General features: G+C 42.7%; 1 protein-coding gene across 2 annotated transcripts in view; it reads right to left on the bottom strand.

The window, feature by feature from the left end:
- Positions 1-16,099, bottom strand: part of LOC135377823 (zinc finger protein 236-like) — a 38,970-nt gene that overhangs the window by 10,007 nt on the left and 12,864 nt on the right. For both annotated transcript variants that reach the window (XM_064610525.1, XM_064610524.1), the window contains exons 13-21: positions 14,246-14,398; positions 10,709-10,909; positions 9,555-9,710; positions 9,177-9,400; positions 6,886-7,226; positions 6,398-6,783; positions 2,543-2,822; positions 810-1,015; positions 527-700 (exon numbers count right to left, since the gene is read on the bottom strand). In XM_064610525.1, coding sequence (XP_064466595.1) covers positions 527-700; positions 810-1,015; positions 2,543-2,822; positions 6,398-6,783; positions 6,886-7,226; positions 9,177-9,400; positions 9,555-9,710; positions 10,709-10,909; positions 14,246-14,398 — 2,121 coding nt within the window. The remainder of the gene's footprint in view (positions 1-526; positions 701-809; positions 1,016-2,542; positions 2,823-6,397; positions 6,784-6,885; positions 7,227-9,176; positions 9,401-9,554; positions 9,711-10,708; positions 10,910-14,245; positions 14,399-16,099) is intronic.

Raw genomic sequence — 16,099 nt, 5'->3', positions numbered from 1 at the left:
TGGATGACACTCATTTCTTGATGTTATAGTACAGATAACAGTCACTTTACATCCCCGCATATCTATTATAGGGTGGGGTGAAAAGTCCTACCAGACAATAGGTGGGGACAGATGCATTTGAACGAGGTAATTAGCTTACAGTAGTGTTAAACATTCAAATGACACATTTGATGCTGCATTTGCCCTGCTATTTGACACTGTTTGTCATTTTTTGGGCTTACTATTGTCAATCACCTAGACACGAAAATCTGCATGTAGTACTTCTCCAAGGGTGAAGACAGGATAATTCTGTTAAAATGCTTCCGCACATATTCAGATTCCAAATTTATTTGCTTCACTACATCCTAATGTGCTTGCAGAGGATGTGGCTCCTTACCACCATCACAGTTTTCCATGTGTTATGGTTTGGGAATGGGCAGCAGAATAGCTGGCCACAAAAAGCACCGCAAATCACAAGTAATGGCCAAGTCTATGGTACAGCAGTCTCTGTAAACTTTGTATGTGCCCATAATTATGATCCACTTACAACTGATCCCTGTAGTACACTAGGTGTGATAGAGATGTTGATCCCTCCCTGCTGTTGTAACTGCTGCAGTTGCTGTAGCAGAGTTGCATCTATCTGCACCGTTTGGGTAGTGGGATTCAGTCCCGTGATTTGGATTCCAGGAGCCAACTCAAAGCTTTCCAGAGCATCTCCATCCTGAAATCCAAACAGAGCCCATCCCAAGGCGATGAAGTCTATCCATAAAAATTCCAGAGCCTGATATTGTTTTGCTTCGTATACAGTGACAGTAGAGTATAGCACTAACCTGTGCAGGTATTTCGACAATGTTATTATCGACAGCATCTTCTTCCTCTTCTGCAGTGTTCATTTCCGCTACCATGTGGGTTTGCCCTTCCAGCACTTTGCGGCGGCGTACACCTGCTCTCTTGAAATGGGTAACAATGTGGCTTTTGCGATGGCCAGAAGTACGAAAACGAAGATCGCAGTGTGGGCACTTGAATGGTCGTGACCCTGCAAGTGTTAAAACGCTGGTCAATGAACAGTAGGTGTTCTATAACTCATTGCGAGTCATAAATAATGAAAGTTGGGTTATAAGTAAGAGGGTTGAGAAACCATCTGCAATCACCCGTATGGCCCATATGTTCATTACAGGTCTCCAGTGAGCGCCGTTCTTATAATAAAATTTACGAAATTTATGCCTTCACAGACCATGGAAGGCAGGTGTGACATTTAATGGGACGCCCGTGGGTCTGGTCGGGCTGAGTTGGGCCTGGGTTTGACATTGTGGGCCTCAGCCCGTACACTGACGGGCTTAGATCAGGCTCATGCCTGTGCTAGTGTTAGTTTGATACGTTCAGCTTTTATAGCACGCTACTGTGTAGTTGATGGGCTGTGCCGAGTAGCCTAGAAATTTCTTGAGCTCGAGCCGAGCCAGACCACCGGGCTGGGCTGAGGTCTAAGAATGCAGGCCGTGCAGTGCTCTACTGTCTGCATCGACTAACACGACACAAGTTTATATTTCTGTGATGGCTTGGGAGAGGGCTATAGGGGCTCTCTCACTCAGGAAGAGGTAGCATCAACGTGGGACTTTGATACACACGTTTAGGATAGATCAAGGAGATGCCTAGGAGAATGTGTGTGCACTACCATTTTTCTGCAGATATGTCACTTAGCTGATAAGGTGATAGGCCAAGGCCTGAGGAGATATGCAATGGAATGTCACAAAACAAGGCCACTAACTGCTGGCATAGATGTGTGGAAGCAGCCAACACGTTTGGCAGCAGGTGGCTAGGACACGCGGTGCAAGTTCTCCAATACTGAAAATCTCCGAAATAGTTTATGGGCAATGCTCCAAACAAAAGGTTCTTTGCATTCAGACGTCACAGCATGGCTGGGTCAGATGCATTTCGTTTTAAAGGGTGAAGAACACATAGTACTGAACTTTTACTGTACTCCTTCATCTGTCATTAGGCACTTTCAAAACTGAATAAAATAGGGTTGAAGCCAAGAAACAAGTCATTCAATTACAATTGCTGTGGCTGTTATATTTCGTGGAGTATCTAAGGTTTCATTTCATCACTGTCTCCATTTCAAGTCACTTCTGCACCTTTCACAAAAATGGACCATCCATATTTTTTCTCACTCATTTGGGCATCAGATAGGCCCTACTTTCGCCATTCCTTACAGATTAGTGGAAGTGCAAGACTGTGATGTAGGCGGTCATCCACAGTCCCATGGATTCTCAGTATTTGCACCAGCTGTAAAGATTCTAACATTCAAACACGGTTCACACAGGTTTTTGAATTCAGCTGCTTCTTCCATGACCAACCTTTCTAGATGAGGTCCTAAATGTGGCTGCCTCAGAAAAGCACAGCCTTCATTTTACCATCCTCACTAATTTGCTGAGGTGACCAGTGAGGCAGAATAGAAAACATTGTGTGCATAATATTTTCACCTTCACATGACATTGTGAAGATACATACTTCCACGGGCTTTAGCCCACCACATAGCGCTGTTATCTCAACATACAGGACTTACCAGTATGCAATCTCATGTGAACCTTGAGGCTTCCCATAGTAGAAAAGTATGACGAGCAAACATGGCAGTGGAAGTTCTTTTCTCCACGGTGGGTCCGGATGTGAGTATCAAGCGTAGATTTAACAGTAAAGCTCTTTTGACATAGCTCGCAGGTAAAGGGCTTCTCTCCAGTGTGGATGCGCACATGCCGTGCTAGGTCACTGGGCTTTTTGAAACTTTTGGGACAGTGTTCACAGCGGTTGGCGTAACGTGGCTCATCCTGCCAAGCTTCTGTGTTATCCTATGTTCATCGGAAAAATGAGTTGGTCAGTACAGCATGCAACACCAGAATGGAACATTTGCTAGAAAGCATCCTGTGTGTACTGCCTTTCCTCTCCATAAAAGAAATGTTATATATTGAAAGATTCTACAAATATAATGCATACATACACAATCATAAATATCCATTATGGACAAATGGCAAAATGACAAAAAGGAGCTTGTATTTTTACGTATCACTCTATGGGTCTGCTAGTAGGGTCACCACAACAGAACAGGACACTTTAGAAAATCCATAAACACCATAGGCACTCTTGCTCCAATCAACAGTTTACTACATTCCGCCCGTCATTGTGTATGGCATTAACTCCAAATGTGTAGAAATTCCCTGCAATCTGGTAAAGCGCAAAAAAAAAAAAAAAAGAAATTACGTGAACCAGTTAGGGTTGCCACCTTTCGCACTGAAAAATACCGGCTGAGGGAGAGGAGATGGAATAGAGGGAGAGGATAATGCTCGCGGGAAAGGGAAAGTGGGTGAGGGGAGGACGAGCAGAGAGAGAGAAAGAGCGAGCATGCTTGCTCAAATAGGAGGAAACATATGTTCCTGTGTGGGGCTGGATTATTGATGTTAGAAATTGCTATAAACAGGCATGAACGCCACACTGGATTGTATTGGAGCAACCGGATTGGATTGCCACTCACTTTGAAAAACGCATCGACGCAGACAAACCCTTCTTTGCAGGCGGATATCGAATGATAGTTGAATACGGCCTAAGTTCTAGCTGGCAAGGCACAACCACCAACAGCTTTGCACAACCACTGCTGTTGTCCCCTCCGAACACAAGACTGTAATGAATAACTAAGAAAACATCTGGTGACTGCGGAGTTGGGTCTGGGCTTCAGATTTATTCAAGCTGTAGTGGAATGTTGAAGGGAAAACCCCGAAAAAGCCAATGTGAAAGGTCTTGAGCCACAAATACTGGCAAAAGGCTGCCGGTATCATCCTTCTACCGGCAACCGACAGAGAGAGCAAATAACCGGCCCTGCCGGTATAATACCGGCCTGGTGGCAACCCTAGAACCAGTCCCAGTCAGCACAATATGTTGCAGTGACATTGCACCAATATTGCCATGCAATATTGAAGTTATGTTGCTACTGGCCGCCTTCATTATGCTCAACAATGTTATGGAAACAACATTGCAAAAATGTGACATTGCAATGTTGATGCAACATATCATCCTTCTACCGGCAACCGACAGAGAGAGCAAATAACCGGCCCTGCCGGTATAATACCGGCCTGGTGGCAACCCTAGAACCAGTCCCAGTCAGCACAATATGTTGCAGTGACATTGCACCAATATTGCCATGCAATATTGAAGTTATGTTGCTAATGGCCACCTTCGTTATGCTGCAACAATGTTATGGAAACAACATTGCAAAAATGTGACATTGCAATGTTGATGCAACATTGCTGATGACCAGTTATTTTACATTGTAGCAACGTTACAAAAGCAACACTGGAGATGCACTGCAGTGTGGTCTTGGTGATATATGTGTTATATAGCACAGTATGCTTATATATTCAATAATCGTCCTGTACAGACTTCAGGGGAACGGTGCCGACATTCATTTGGAAAGTCTACCTAAAACCCTGGGAAAACCACAGAGAGCACAGTAAGGATTCGATCCCGGGTTAGCTCCTAGTCTTAGCGCGGAAGGCGATCATTCTTACTGTGCCACGCAAGGTTTCAAAGGGCTGTGGTCGCACTGACGCTATGGAAGAACACCATATCAAGGGTCCAAGCACACATTCGAGTGTGTGTAAGAATGAATCCTAATTAATTTCAAGTTCTGAGTTAGATTAATTTTCTTTGAGCGTATGTTGTCCTCATCACAATCCTATCATCCATCGTCATCCCCTGTCTTGCGTCCGCAGTGCTGTCCCAGAATATAATGTCTCTCACAGTCTGCATTAATTCTGCCCATAATGGATCCTACAGTATTTTCTTTTTCCTTCGGTATATTGCCTGCATTTACTTTTTTATTTAGTTTTCAGTTCCCACTGAAGGTTTGTTGTTGCCCTAGCATTGCTACGACATTGCTTCAATAGCATTGCATCAGCAATATAACTGTAAGGTTCCCTCACTGCAGCACCTGAAACACCGCCTCAGCAACTTAATCGTAATGTTTCTAAAATGCAACATCTGAAATGCTGCACCAACAATGAAATAGAAGCACTGCTGTAACATTACATTCGTGCATGAAACATTGCCGCACCACTTGAACACATAGTCAAAAACAAATTGATAAATGATGGGTGAACATAACAGGAAGTTCCAAAAATTTCAATTCATTGTTTATGGGTGAGAATCACAGATAGAACAAGATGGTGCAACCATTGTGTTACTGAAACACTGAAATGCCTCGGCAATGTTGCTTGCAAAAAGTGCAACATTGCAGCAATATGTTTGTTTCAATGTTGCTACAATGTTTCATACTATGTTGCCTAGAGGCAACATCCCTATTACATATTGTAACTGCGACGTTTCCTCAATGTACCATGTGCAACATTGCTCTCACAACAGAATCGCAATGTTAGCTCCTTTGAAATACAGCAGACACATTGATAAAATAATAGTCCTGCAACTTTAACATTACGCTGCTGATGCAGTGTTTTGTGAGCAATGCTATTGCAGCATTGCATTAAAACTGCTTGCCAAGCACCACATCAGCAATATAATTGCAACATTTCGTCAGTGTAGCACATGCAATATTGCTTCGGCAACGCAATCACACTTAGCTCTACGAATCTTTTGAAATACAGCAAAAACACTGAAATAAAGATATCACACCAGCATTGAATTTACGTTGCTGATTAAGCATTTTGGAAGAAATGCAATTGCAACATAGCATTGGCATTGCTTGTAAAACATTGCATCAACAATGTAAGCGCCACATTACCTCAGTGTAACATAGTCAGTAACATCATCGCAATATTAGCTTTACGCAGTCTTTGAAACATAGCATGAACATTGAAACAAATATATTGCTACAACAATGAATGTGGGCATGAAACATTGCTGCAACACTTCAACGTTCCGGTAACATTGATGCAACAATTCGCAACATCTTGTGCTGTCTTGGGCTGCTTACCAAAAGCCTTCACTGCGTGAAAGATTGGCAACTGTACTGTGCTTGCCTACTATGCACACACAAAAAAGGTATCTTATGTTTTATTTGCATGAGAGACTGCAAATAAATATTTTTGTCTTCCCTCTTTTTTTTAATTCCATGTTAGTGCCATGAAGCAACTGTGGCTATGAGCAGCGTACAGATGTGGACAGATGGAGAGAGGACAGCAGGAAGGAGTGAGGGGAGAGGGGGTTAGTACACATCCTGGGCTGACTTCAGGGGCAACTGTGCTGACATTCATCAGGAGAGTCTACCGGAAAACACAGGGAAAACCCCAGACAGCACAGCCGGTGCAGGGATTCGAACCTGCGTCACCTCCCAGTCTCAGAGTGGAAAGCGGTCGCCCTAACCACCCCTTATTACTGAAACAAAATCCAAATAGTGTTAATTTATAAACGTAAGTACCTTAACTAGACTGACACGATCTTTTTCTGCTGCAGAAGCCAGTAGAGCTCGTTCTGATACTGTGAGAGTAGCTTTCCCAGTTTTCTTTGCTAGCTCGCGTATGTGTTGCTCCGAAAATGTAGCAAACTTTCGTGATGTTGAAGTTGAAACATTTCCTCCTGATGTGATCATTGCAGCTGTCACTTCCTGAGGTAGAGGCACTGCACTAAGAGCACTTGTGTCGTGCGCAGATGTGATAATTACTGCCCCTGAAGGTGCTATGGATGTTTCAGACACTTCTTCAACAGCTACTGTGCCATCAGTTTCTGCAACCTGTGCAGCAGATGCTGCCTTCTCCAATGCAGCAGCAACTGAAGCTTCCTCCGCATTAATTTTTTCCTGCGGGTCTAAAGACAAGATAGAGTCGTAAGCAAAAGTGACATTATACATTTAAGTTGTAATACAGTACAAGCTCGCTACATGCGAGTTCTAAGAGGGACCTTACTTACGCTGTTCATTGATGTGCTTCCGCAACTGTACTGCATGAACAAAGCTTGCTCCACAGACATCACAAACAGAGAAATTAGTTGAAACACTTCCCCCTTCTGCAGAGTGTGTGATGCAATGGCGGCGCAGTGAAAATCCTGTTGCAAAGCGTGCATTACACTGTTCACAGCGATGTTCCCTCGGAGTGTTAACTGTAGAAGCATGTGTACGTGCGTGGGCACGCAACAAACTCAAATTGGCAAAGGAGCGTGAACAGGTGCTGCAGATTTGTTTGTTGTCATGTGACCGTGCATGCACCTTGAGGTGGTTGGACCGTCGGAATCGCTTGCCGCAGTCCTTGCACCTATTAAGGGAAAAATTTGTATAGTAGTTTGTTAAATGCTATGAACCCTGGATAGATTATATTGAGAAATTATGCAAAACATAAAATAATAATGTACTAAATGTTTGGAAAATTGCACTGCATGTTTATGTCAAAAGAATACATGGTGCAATGCATTACATTCAATGTCAGTAGAACTACAATTTGCTGTGTTTCTGAGCATCAGCAACCCTTGAGTGAAATGAAGAATGATGCTCATGATTTTTCAACAACCGCTTATACATAAATGCAAAAAGCAGACTGCAAAACATACATAAGGACTTAAGACATCAAGCTGGGGCTGTTGGTGTTCAGTCATTGTGCTAAAGGTGTTAAGGAAATTTATACAGGCTTGAGATTGGAAGGGAAAAAAAAACGTCAGAAAGAATAGAACTTAGGATTACAAGCCCTGGGACACACATATTCACACAAAAAGTATGAGTGCGCAAGAGGGCTTTCAATCTCGCTCGTCAGAAAACCTCCTCCCCACAACTGCCAGTCAATGATGTCACGTCATCCACATTTTGGGGGTTGGATTTGATGCTGCCTGTTACACATTTGACACAGAGCAGGAGACCGATAGCCTTGCTCCTGCACTACAGCAGACGACTCTCTATGATCTCATGTCACAACGCACCAGAAGGAGTCGTGAGAGATCACCACCGTTGCGCACATTCTTGTAAACTAATTTTCTAAGGCCATGCACCCTTCCCCAAGGAAATATTTTGTGCGGATAGTTCCTGAATGTAGTATGTATGTTCATATCATGAGGCAGAAAAATATATGCATGCTCGAGGTGCCTTCCATGGTCCTTTAAGTCTTGTGTGTGTGGATATTGTGTGTGTGTGTATATACTTGGTGTTCTTTGAGCATTTTTAGTACCCACAAATAATGAAGGCAATGCCACTCCAAGTGCTGCACTCTGCCAGTTGAACCCCACAGAAAAAATTTCTCCTCACTGAGTGAAGAGGCCTTGACAGCAATAGAAAAAGAACAGGATTCATCCTTTGAGATGTTTGTTGCTTAAAGGGGTTGTGACAAGTCATCCCAGGTTATCCCAGATAAGCATAAAAAAGGGTTCTTTACATCGATGTGAACCTGCATTGAAAGTTTTATAGCAAAGAGGGTAGTAATAGAAGCGGAGGAAATGGGCACCGCGGATACCGAAACTCATGTGGCTCTGACATCACAGACCTCATCGCCACCAGTGAGGCAGTATATTCTCCTCAGTATTCTGGTGTGCAGTACAATGCGTCCATGATGTACTGAACCACATCTATAGAAGTGTGTCAACCGATTTAAGTGCGACAGAATCTGAAATTTACGTTTCCGCCTTCTTTGCTCATCAGTTCGACAGTTCATCTTAATACAATTTTCCATTTTTTGGTTATGCTTAATGGCATAGGTGGGAACATCCTGGTACAGTCTTCCAAATGTCATACAGGACATCCTTTGGAGAAACAGAGGACGTTCATGGATGCACCTTTGACGGTCCCGCATACATCCACAGTATATCATGCGGAATTTTTATGGATGTCCCGAGGGCATCCATATGTCCAGAGTCCCAGAGGTTGTCTCAGAGACATATATGGTTGTCTGGGTTCCATTAACTCTACAGCAATCCAAACAACTGGAGTCAACAGGTTTGTGCTATCCAAACTTTAGCTTGTCTTAACAGGAGCCTTATAGTCTAGGCAGTTTCTTCAGCCGCCCAGAAGACAGAGTATTCTTCAATAATCACACTCTGGGCAAATTGAAAACTATCACTTGACCTACCTAGCAACCACAGCAATCCTAATGAATGCGGCCAAAAATATTATCCAGACCTCCACATGTGCTTTAGCTCCACAGCTGAGTTCCAGTTTGGCAAAACATAGCAGTTAATTCAGTTCCAGCTACGGTCCCAGATTAAGTGCAATTTGAAATTCTTACTGGAAGGGTCTATTCTCAATGTCCTCTTCGGTATAATCTTCTCGCAGGAAGTCATCAGCTGCTTGCTGCAAGGATGCTAAAACTGCTTCCCCCCTGTGGTCATCAATGTTTTCTTCTATCACCTCTCCCCCATCGTGGTCATTTTCCAAAACACAGGTTTCTGTGTCCACTCCTGATGTCGTCACAAAAGTGTTGGCCAGGGCATCCACATCTAGTGCCTCGGTCTGTAAAGTGACAGAACACTAAACTTTAGACGTCCAGGAGTTTTTTTCTTTTTTTTATTCTTCTTCTTTTCTTTTTTTTTTTTATGTGTAGGATCTAAGGTACTCAGTCTATATTCGAAAAGAGCAGAACGTAAAAGAGACGACTCATCCTTACCTGTAGTGTGAACTGTTTGGAAGACAGCGTAGATGCACTAAACTGATGGAGAGTCTGTGTAAAGAAATTACCCTGAGCAAATATATGAGACCCTTGCCCAGTTTCCACTTGTTCTCCCTGTGTCTCGAATAAGGATTCTTGGAGCTCCATATTTTCCTGTAAGAATGTAAGCATGAGGAAACTTTGTGCTATTGTTCATTATATTGCAAGTTTTTTAGATTATGGCATTCCAGTTATCATCATGAAGTAAAACTGCTAATACACACAGCACAAGCAAATCCATCGTTCCATTCCAGTGTGCTCAAGTTAACACGATACATTCTGAGTAGGAATGCGTGTATAGTAAAATTTGGGTCTTGAGTTCAGTAGCTACTGACAACAGCTTCAAAAAAGATCCCAAGAGGTCATAAGTGGAAGTATATTTAAATAAACTTACTTAACTTAAGTAACTTTCCAATGCCACTATACGTTAGCCCTTGACTTTCGCAAGGGTTAGGGGCGGAGGACCTCCGCGAAAGTCAAAGTTCAACAGTCAACACAACATGAAGCCAATTTCAAAAGCAACCATTGGCCACAACAATTATGGCCAATCCAGCTCACCCCCTCCCTTCTCTTGCCTCTGGTCTTCCAAACATCCAGACAAGCCCAACACAAGCTCAAAGCGGATTTAAAGTGAAGAGCAGCAGCTTTGAATCTGCCTGTTTCACACTCTGGGAGAGGCATGGTCTTGCGAGACAAATGGGCAGAGTGAGATAGAAACTCGTGAATAATCAATTCTGTGAAAGACAGACCCGCAAAAGTCAAGGGCAAACTGTGTTTCTACTTATTTCTCCGACTCTATAAACATTTTCCCAACACATTTGGAAGAAATTATAATGTAAGGCTTAGCCCAAAACAAAAGTTTAGTAGGAACTACACTTGCCAAAAAAACAAAAGAAGAAAGAGCAGCAAATTGGTCACGGACACAGCAAAGGCTATGTGTGTGAGCACATACAATACGGTCTTGGTTATAATGTGTTGTTGTTTGGAGTTGTTAAAAACGGTTGGCCCACATGAATGCAACTTTAGTGCACAGTGATTCCACACCCACCCACATCTAGTATACCATACTTTTGTATTGTATGGCTCTGGCTTCTATATTCAACTGCACTCACTTGCACTAAGACATCCTGCCCTGTGAATTCTTGCTCATCTGCACCTAGAGTTTGTTCTGCACCAACAGGAGGAGCACGATTCTGACCCAACACGTCATCAGGATTAACAGGAGCTAATGAATCTACCAGAGATTCAGTGAGGATTATACTTGGAGCAGTCGTAGTGCATGCACCACTGGCTTGGTTGCTCTGTTGTTCCATCTGCAAAGAAACAGTAAATTAAAAAGGTACATCAAAAAGGTACAACTCAGTGACAGAGAAATGAGAAATAATTGTGCCGATAAGGGGGAGACCAACGCAGAATTTGTAATAATAATAATCTGGGGCTTTACGTCGTGAGACAACGCTCACAGGATTTGTCTCTCAAATCCTACCAGATGTGATTTCAATCATAGTTTTTCACAAAGTTCTAGGCATATTCCTATTTACTGGTGTGCCACAGGTTTTGTGTCCTAATACATTGGAAACCAGTATACTGGAAATCTGAGTTCAATGTGCAATGCCTGCAGAGAGAATAATCGGTTGAATTTGAACTTAGGCTGAACGGGTTGAGACAGAACTGTGAACACTGCAGGGTACCAATGCACTTTTGGGGAATTTATTGATAATGAGCCAAGTGTATTTTCAGCAAGATGTAGCCACTTGGTATACATGAAATGAGTGCATAGTGCATCAAAAGTTTCTTTGACAACTGGATCATTTTCAAGAACTTGCGGCCACTGAGATCATAGGATTTAACATCATCAGACTTTCTTTTTGTGTAGTTACCTGAACGAAAGAACCTATAGAGTTTCCATCCGGCCAGTATACAAAGTGTTTCACCCAACGTGTTATTAACTCCTGTAAAAAAATCTACTTGTCCGGAAAAGATGTGGTTAACGCCATTTATCTTCTGTGAACTTTTGCCACGACTTGCGTCGGTTTTAATTAGCTTTTTTTCTTGGGAAGTTTAATTTTCAGAATTTAACTCAAAAATTTGCCAAGTGAAGGCAATGTTTTTCTTTTCTTTTTTTGCCAGAAATAGACAGCCCATGTAGGAAATACCTCAACCCATTCAAAGACGTGTTCCCTGTTCTACTGGCAACAGCTGAAAAAAATAGTTGAAAATCGTCATTCTGATAAGTGCAAAGTGCCAGCCACCCTCATTTTGCAGTCACGAAGCACTTTGAGAGGGGCACTGTCCCACCCCTTCAGCTCCCCTCTCAATATCACACTAGCCGACGGTTTCACCCACAAATGTCACACCACGCAAACACAAAGAAATTGCAGAGAGAGATAGAGGAAAGACAGATAAGAGAAACCATAAGCGGTGACACAGGGATGCTATTATCAGAGGCAACAGCTAGTGTGACACTCAGAGGGGAGATGAAGGTGTGGGGCAAGACTTCCTCTCACAGCGCTTCATGACTGCGAAACGAGGGTGACCGGCACATTGCACGTCTCAGAATGACGATTTTCGAATATTTTTTTCAGCTGTTGTCAGTGGAACAGAAGACGTGTCTTTGATTGGGTTGAGGTATTTCCTACATGGGCTGTCTATTCCTGGTTTAAAAAAAAAAAAACCCGCTGTCTTCCCATGAAAGAAAGCTAATTAAAACTTATAGAAGTTGTGGCAAAAGTTCCCAGAAGATAAATACCACTGACCGTATCTTTTTTGTACAAGTGGGGTAGATTCTTTTACAGGAATTAACACGTTAGGTGAAACACCCTGTATAACCAGCACAGCCAGTGATTTGTTGTTTGTGTTGGCTGACAGTTCAAAGGCAATACCGACAGCATTTTGCCAGTATTTTACCACAGAAAGCGTTTGCTGGAGAAGTATGCAAAGCATATCTTTAAAAAGGAATTATAAAAAAATGTGGTAGTACTTTCCCTTGTATCCTGTTTGCATTGTAACATGAACAGTCCATATGGATGGAACAAACAGCAAGTTTGTGCGCATTCTGCTGGACGAGCGCTTTCTCTTTTGATACGCTTCTCTTTTGCCCTCGCCTAGGCCCATCCTCTTATTAGCCCGCCCTTATTAGCCTTATGGCCCGCCCTTTGTATTCCCCTAGGCCCATCCTCTGCTCCTCCTCCTCTCCCTTTTGGTCTCGCTCACTCAGCAAGCATTTTCCATGGCACAAGGTAGCAACCCAATGGACAATTTGATGGAGAAAATCATGGGCAAAATCGACAATAGTGACCAATGCAGTGCTCCAACAAACCGTCACAGACATGCAATGACATGCTTAGCTGTTGCTCCTGGAGGAGCAGGGACATTTTCAGCATTTAATTTATGGGAAGCAATCCCTAAGAGATAGTACTCTAGATTTCAAATGTGACACATCATTACCAGTGCCATTTTTTTGCCAGTGCCTGGAAGGGCATATATGCTTTAAAAACAGTCATAGAAAAATACTGTTTGCATAGGGGGCATTCTAAAAGCATAAATATAATCACTGAGGTTCACAAAACTTTTTGCTGATGCTCTGTTTTCAGTTTGCTCAAAGTAATAGTAAATTTACACTCTTAACTAGAAGCTCTGCTTGCCTCAGTGATTAGAAAACTAAGCAATCTATCAAATAAAGCAAATTTTGTAAAGATTAGATAAGAATTCATCCACTATAGTAATTTAAAAAATAAAAGAGGAGTCCCATGGTGTAGTTGTACCACATAAGCTAGTGAAATGGGGTAAGTGAAGGAGGGGAGGATTTGAATGGAAGCTTTGCCAACATATGCCATGGTAAGATTAATGGTGACAGATTCAAGCAAGTGCAAGGTTCGTGAAATGTCACCTTTATACGAAAAACGGCAAGTTTGGAAGATTGGAATAAGGTTGTACAACTGTAATAATGCGAAATACATTTGTCTACTTCAAAAGAAAGTAGACTTGTTTCCCACATTGTCCTCTAAGGCAATTACAGAGGCATTTCTTGGTCCAGCTAATGTGGGTGGCATCACACTGCAAAAGAATGTGATGGACAACACAACTGGAACCAGCCTTATGTTCCTTGTGTCCTGTCTTCTCCGCTTGTTTGTCTCGCATCCTTTCTCTTTCCCAGTATCAGGAAAATGTTACCCATGATTTAAATCTTAATTCTGCCACTTTGGGTATTATGTGCTACACTGGACAAGTCCTTTGATGGTCACTGCATAAACATCTGTACAGTCAACCCTCGATCTATGAACTGTTAATGTTTCTGAAAAATCATTCATTAATAGAGAGTTCGAATGAGGAAGGGGAAGTGTCTTGTCTCAGAGACACTGTTCATAAAACGTGGGAAGTCGTAAATCGAGGGTTGACTGTATTCCAATGAATGAAGAGCAGACCTTTGGCTCTTATCATGTGGCACCGTGGGTCACTGAAAAAAAGTAGTCTAGCCCTTTACCTCTCTGCAGTTTTTGTTGATTTACAAAAATTGTTTTTGATAGCAGGCCATTTTCACACTATTTCACAATTTGACAGACATTTGACATTTTCTCAATTCCAAAGACTGTCATCATTTCAAAGTCATGCAGGTTACAGACATACAATACTGTCAAACAAACACATACCAATTCTTGCCGATGTATCTTCATATGTTTTTTGCAGTTGACAGAGGTCTTAAAAGTCTTCTGGCAATAAGGACACATGAAAGGACGCAAGTTGCTGTGGGTACACATGTGTCGCTTTAGTGAGCCATTTGTTGTGAAGCTGGAACTGCACACCTGAATATGCAAAATCCAAGTTTATATTGTGGAGAGAATACAATAAAGTGAGATTCTTGCTGGGACAAGTCTGTATACCTATGTTTTTCTTTTTTTTTTCCTCGAACCAATAAAAGTTAAAATAACAGGTCTTTAAATACAGTGAACCCTCGCTAATGTGACCACCACCGTTCCCACAAATTTTGGTAATAAAGTGAATTGTCATGCTAACGAGAAACGAACCCTCCGCTGACCGGACAGACCGCTATGCAGAACAAAACCCTACGTAACTATGATTATTTATTTTCTGAAAAAGTCTGTTGCCACTGTCTGCTTGGTGCGATTGTCAGTAATGAAGCTTTCTAAGTGGACACTAGCACCATCTTAGTGGGAGGAAGGGCTCTCTTTAAAACAGATGCAGAGCCGCTTCTTCATTCCGGCTGTCAACTGAGTCCTCTTGCGCTTCATTCTGACCATTTCTACATGCACGACAGCAGCAGCACAGTGTGACCTGGTCCCGTGGTCAGCGCTTTGGTAGTCCGGAATGCACTATGAGTAAACAGGAGTCATCCCAAACCTTGGCCCCTTACTTTAAAGGGGCACTAAACAGCTCGACGAACATTCTCCTGTTATTATGGTCTATGAAAAAACGTGGCTCATGATATCCGAATGTGAAATTAATTTACAGCTAGCGAGCGTCTTTACCACGGAACAATGCCATTCAAAGAGCATAATCCCCGTGAGCCTCTCCTTCATCCTTGGAACGGGGAAACGTCACCAGGTTCCAACGTATATCGACACAGCATTCCAGGCGCTGGAGGTATGGGAGATTACGATCTCCCAGCCAATGACGGGCTTTACTGAGACAAGCGGTAGCTCATGAAGGAACCGTTTGTGGGAACGTCTCAGTGACCTCGTGGAGCAATACCACACTGAAAACATAGTGCGCACATGAAATGCAACATTGCGGGCTTTTGGTACTGCTTGACCTGGCTACCTTGGGATTGACAAGTGGCAAGACGTTTAGAATTCACCTGACTTCCCGATATTACAACAAAATCAATGTATAAGCGTCCGGCATTTTGAATGGTTGATGGAACGCGACGTCAAAATGACGTGTGGCTATTCTCGCCTGGGCATCGCAAGGCGGGGCATGAGCGCGAAAGAGTGCAGTGAATATTTGGTCGGTTTGGAACCATTATTTAGTTTCTTGCGACAATAGTTTTTGGAAAACGTTCACCGTCAGCAACGTATCACAACCCATTAAAAAAGTGCACCTTGCATACCTGTTTATTGCCCCTTTAACACGTGTCACCCTCTGCCTGAGGTACGTGGTAGCCTCTCTCTGGGGCTACTCCGAGGGTCATGAGAGGTGGTCATAATAACGAGAATGTTTGACCCTACTTGTGACAAAAATCTCTGTCATTATCGGATAAGCAGATTGTCGTACTTGCATGGCAGTGAAACGGTTCCCAAGAAAACCAGTCATAAAGCGACTATGTCAGAGTCATACCGGGAGTCTGTCATGCTGTCATGAATACTGTTGCAGCTGACATAAAATTAGGAAAAATCAAGGGAAAGTCCCTAGGATGAGAGTTTATGAGTAAAGAAGTGTTTGCATAAAGAGGACACCCAGTAGAGAACTGATCACAATATTGTGCATGCTATGTGTGTTCAAAAGATTTCAAACTAAGTAACAGGTTCGCTGCCAGTAATCCAATG

The sequence above is a fragment of the Ornithodoros turicata genome, chromosome 1 (assembly GCF_037126465.1).
Source record: "Ornithodoros turicata isolate Travis chromosome 1, ASM3712646v1, whole genome shotgun sequence".
Lineage (NCBI taxonomy): Eukaryota > Metazoa > Arthropoda > Arachnida > Ixodida > Argasidae > Ornithodoros > Ornithodoros turicata.
This window is presented reverse-complemented; position numbering and strand designations above follow the sequence as displayed.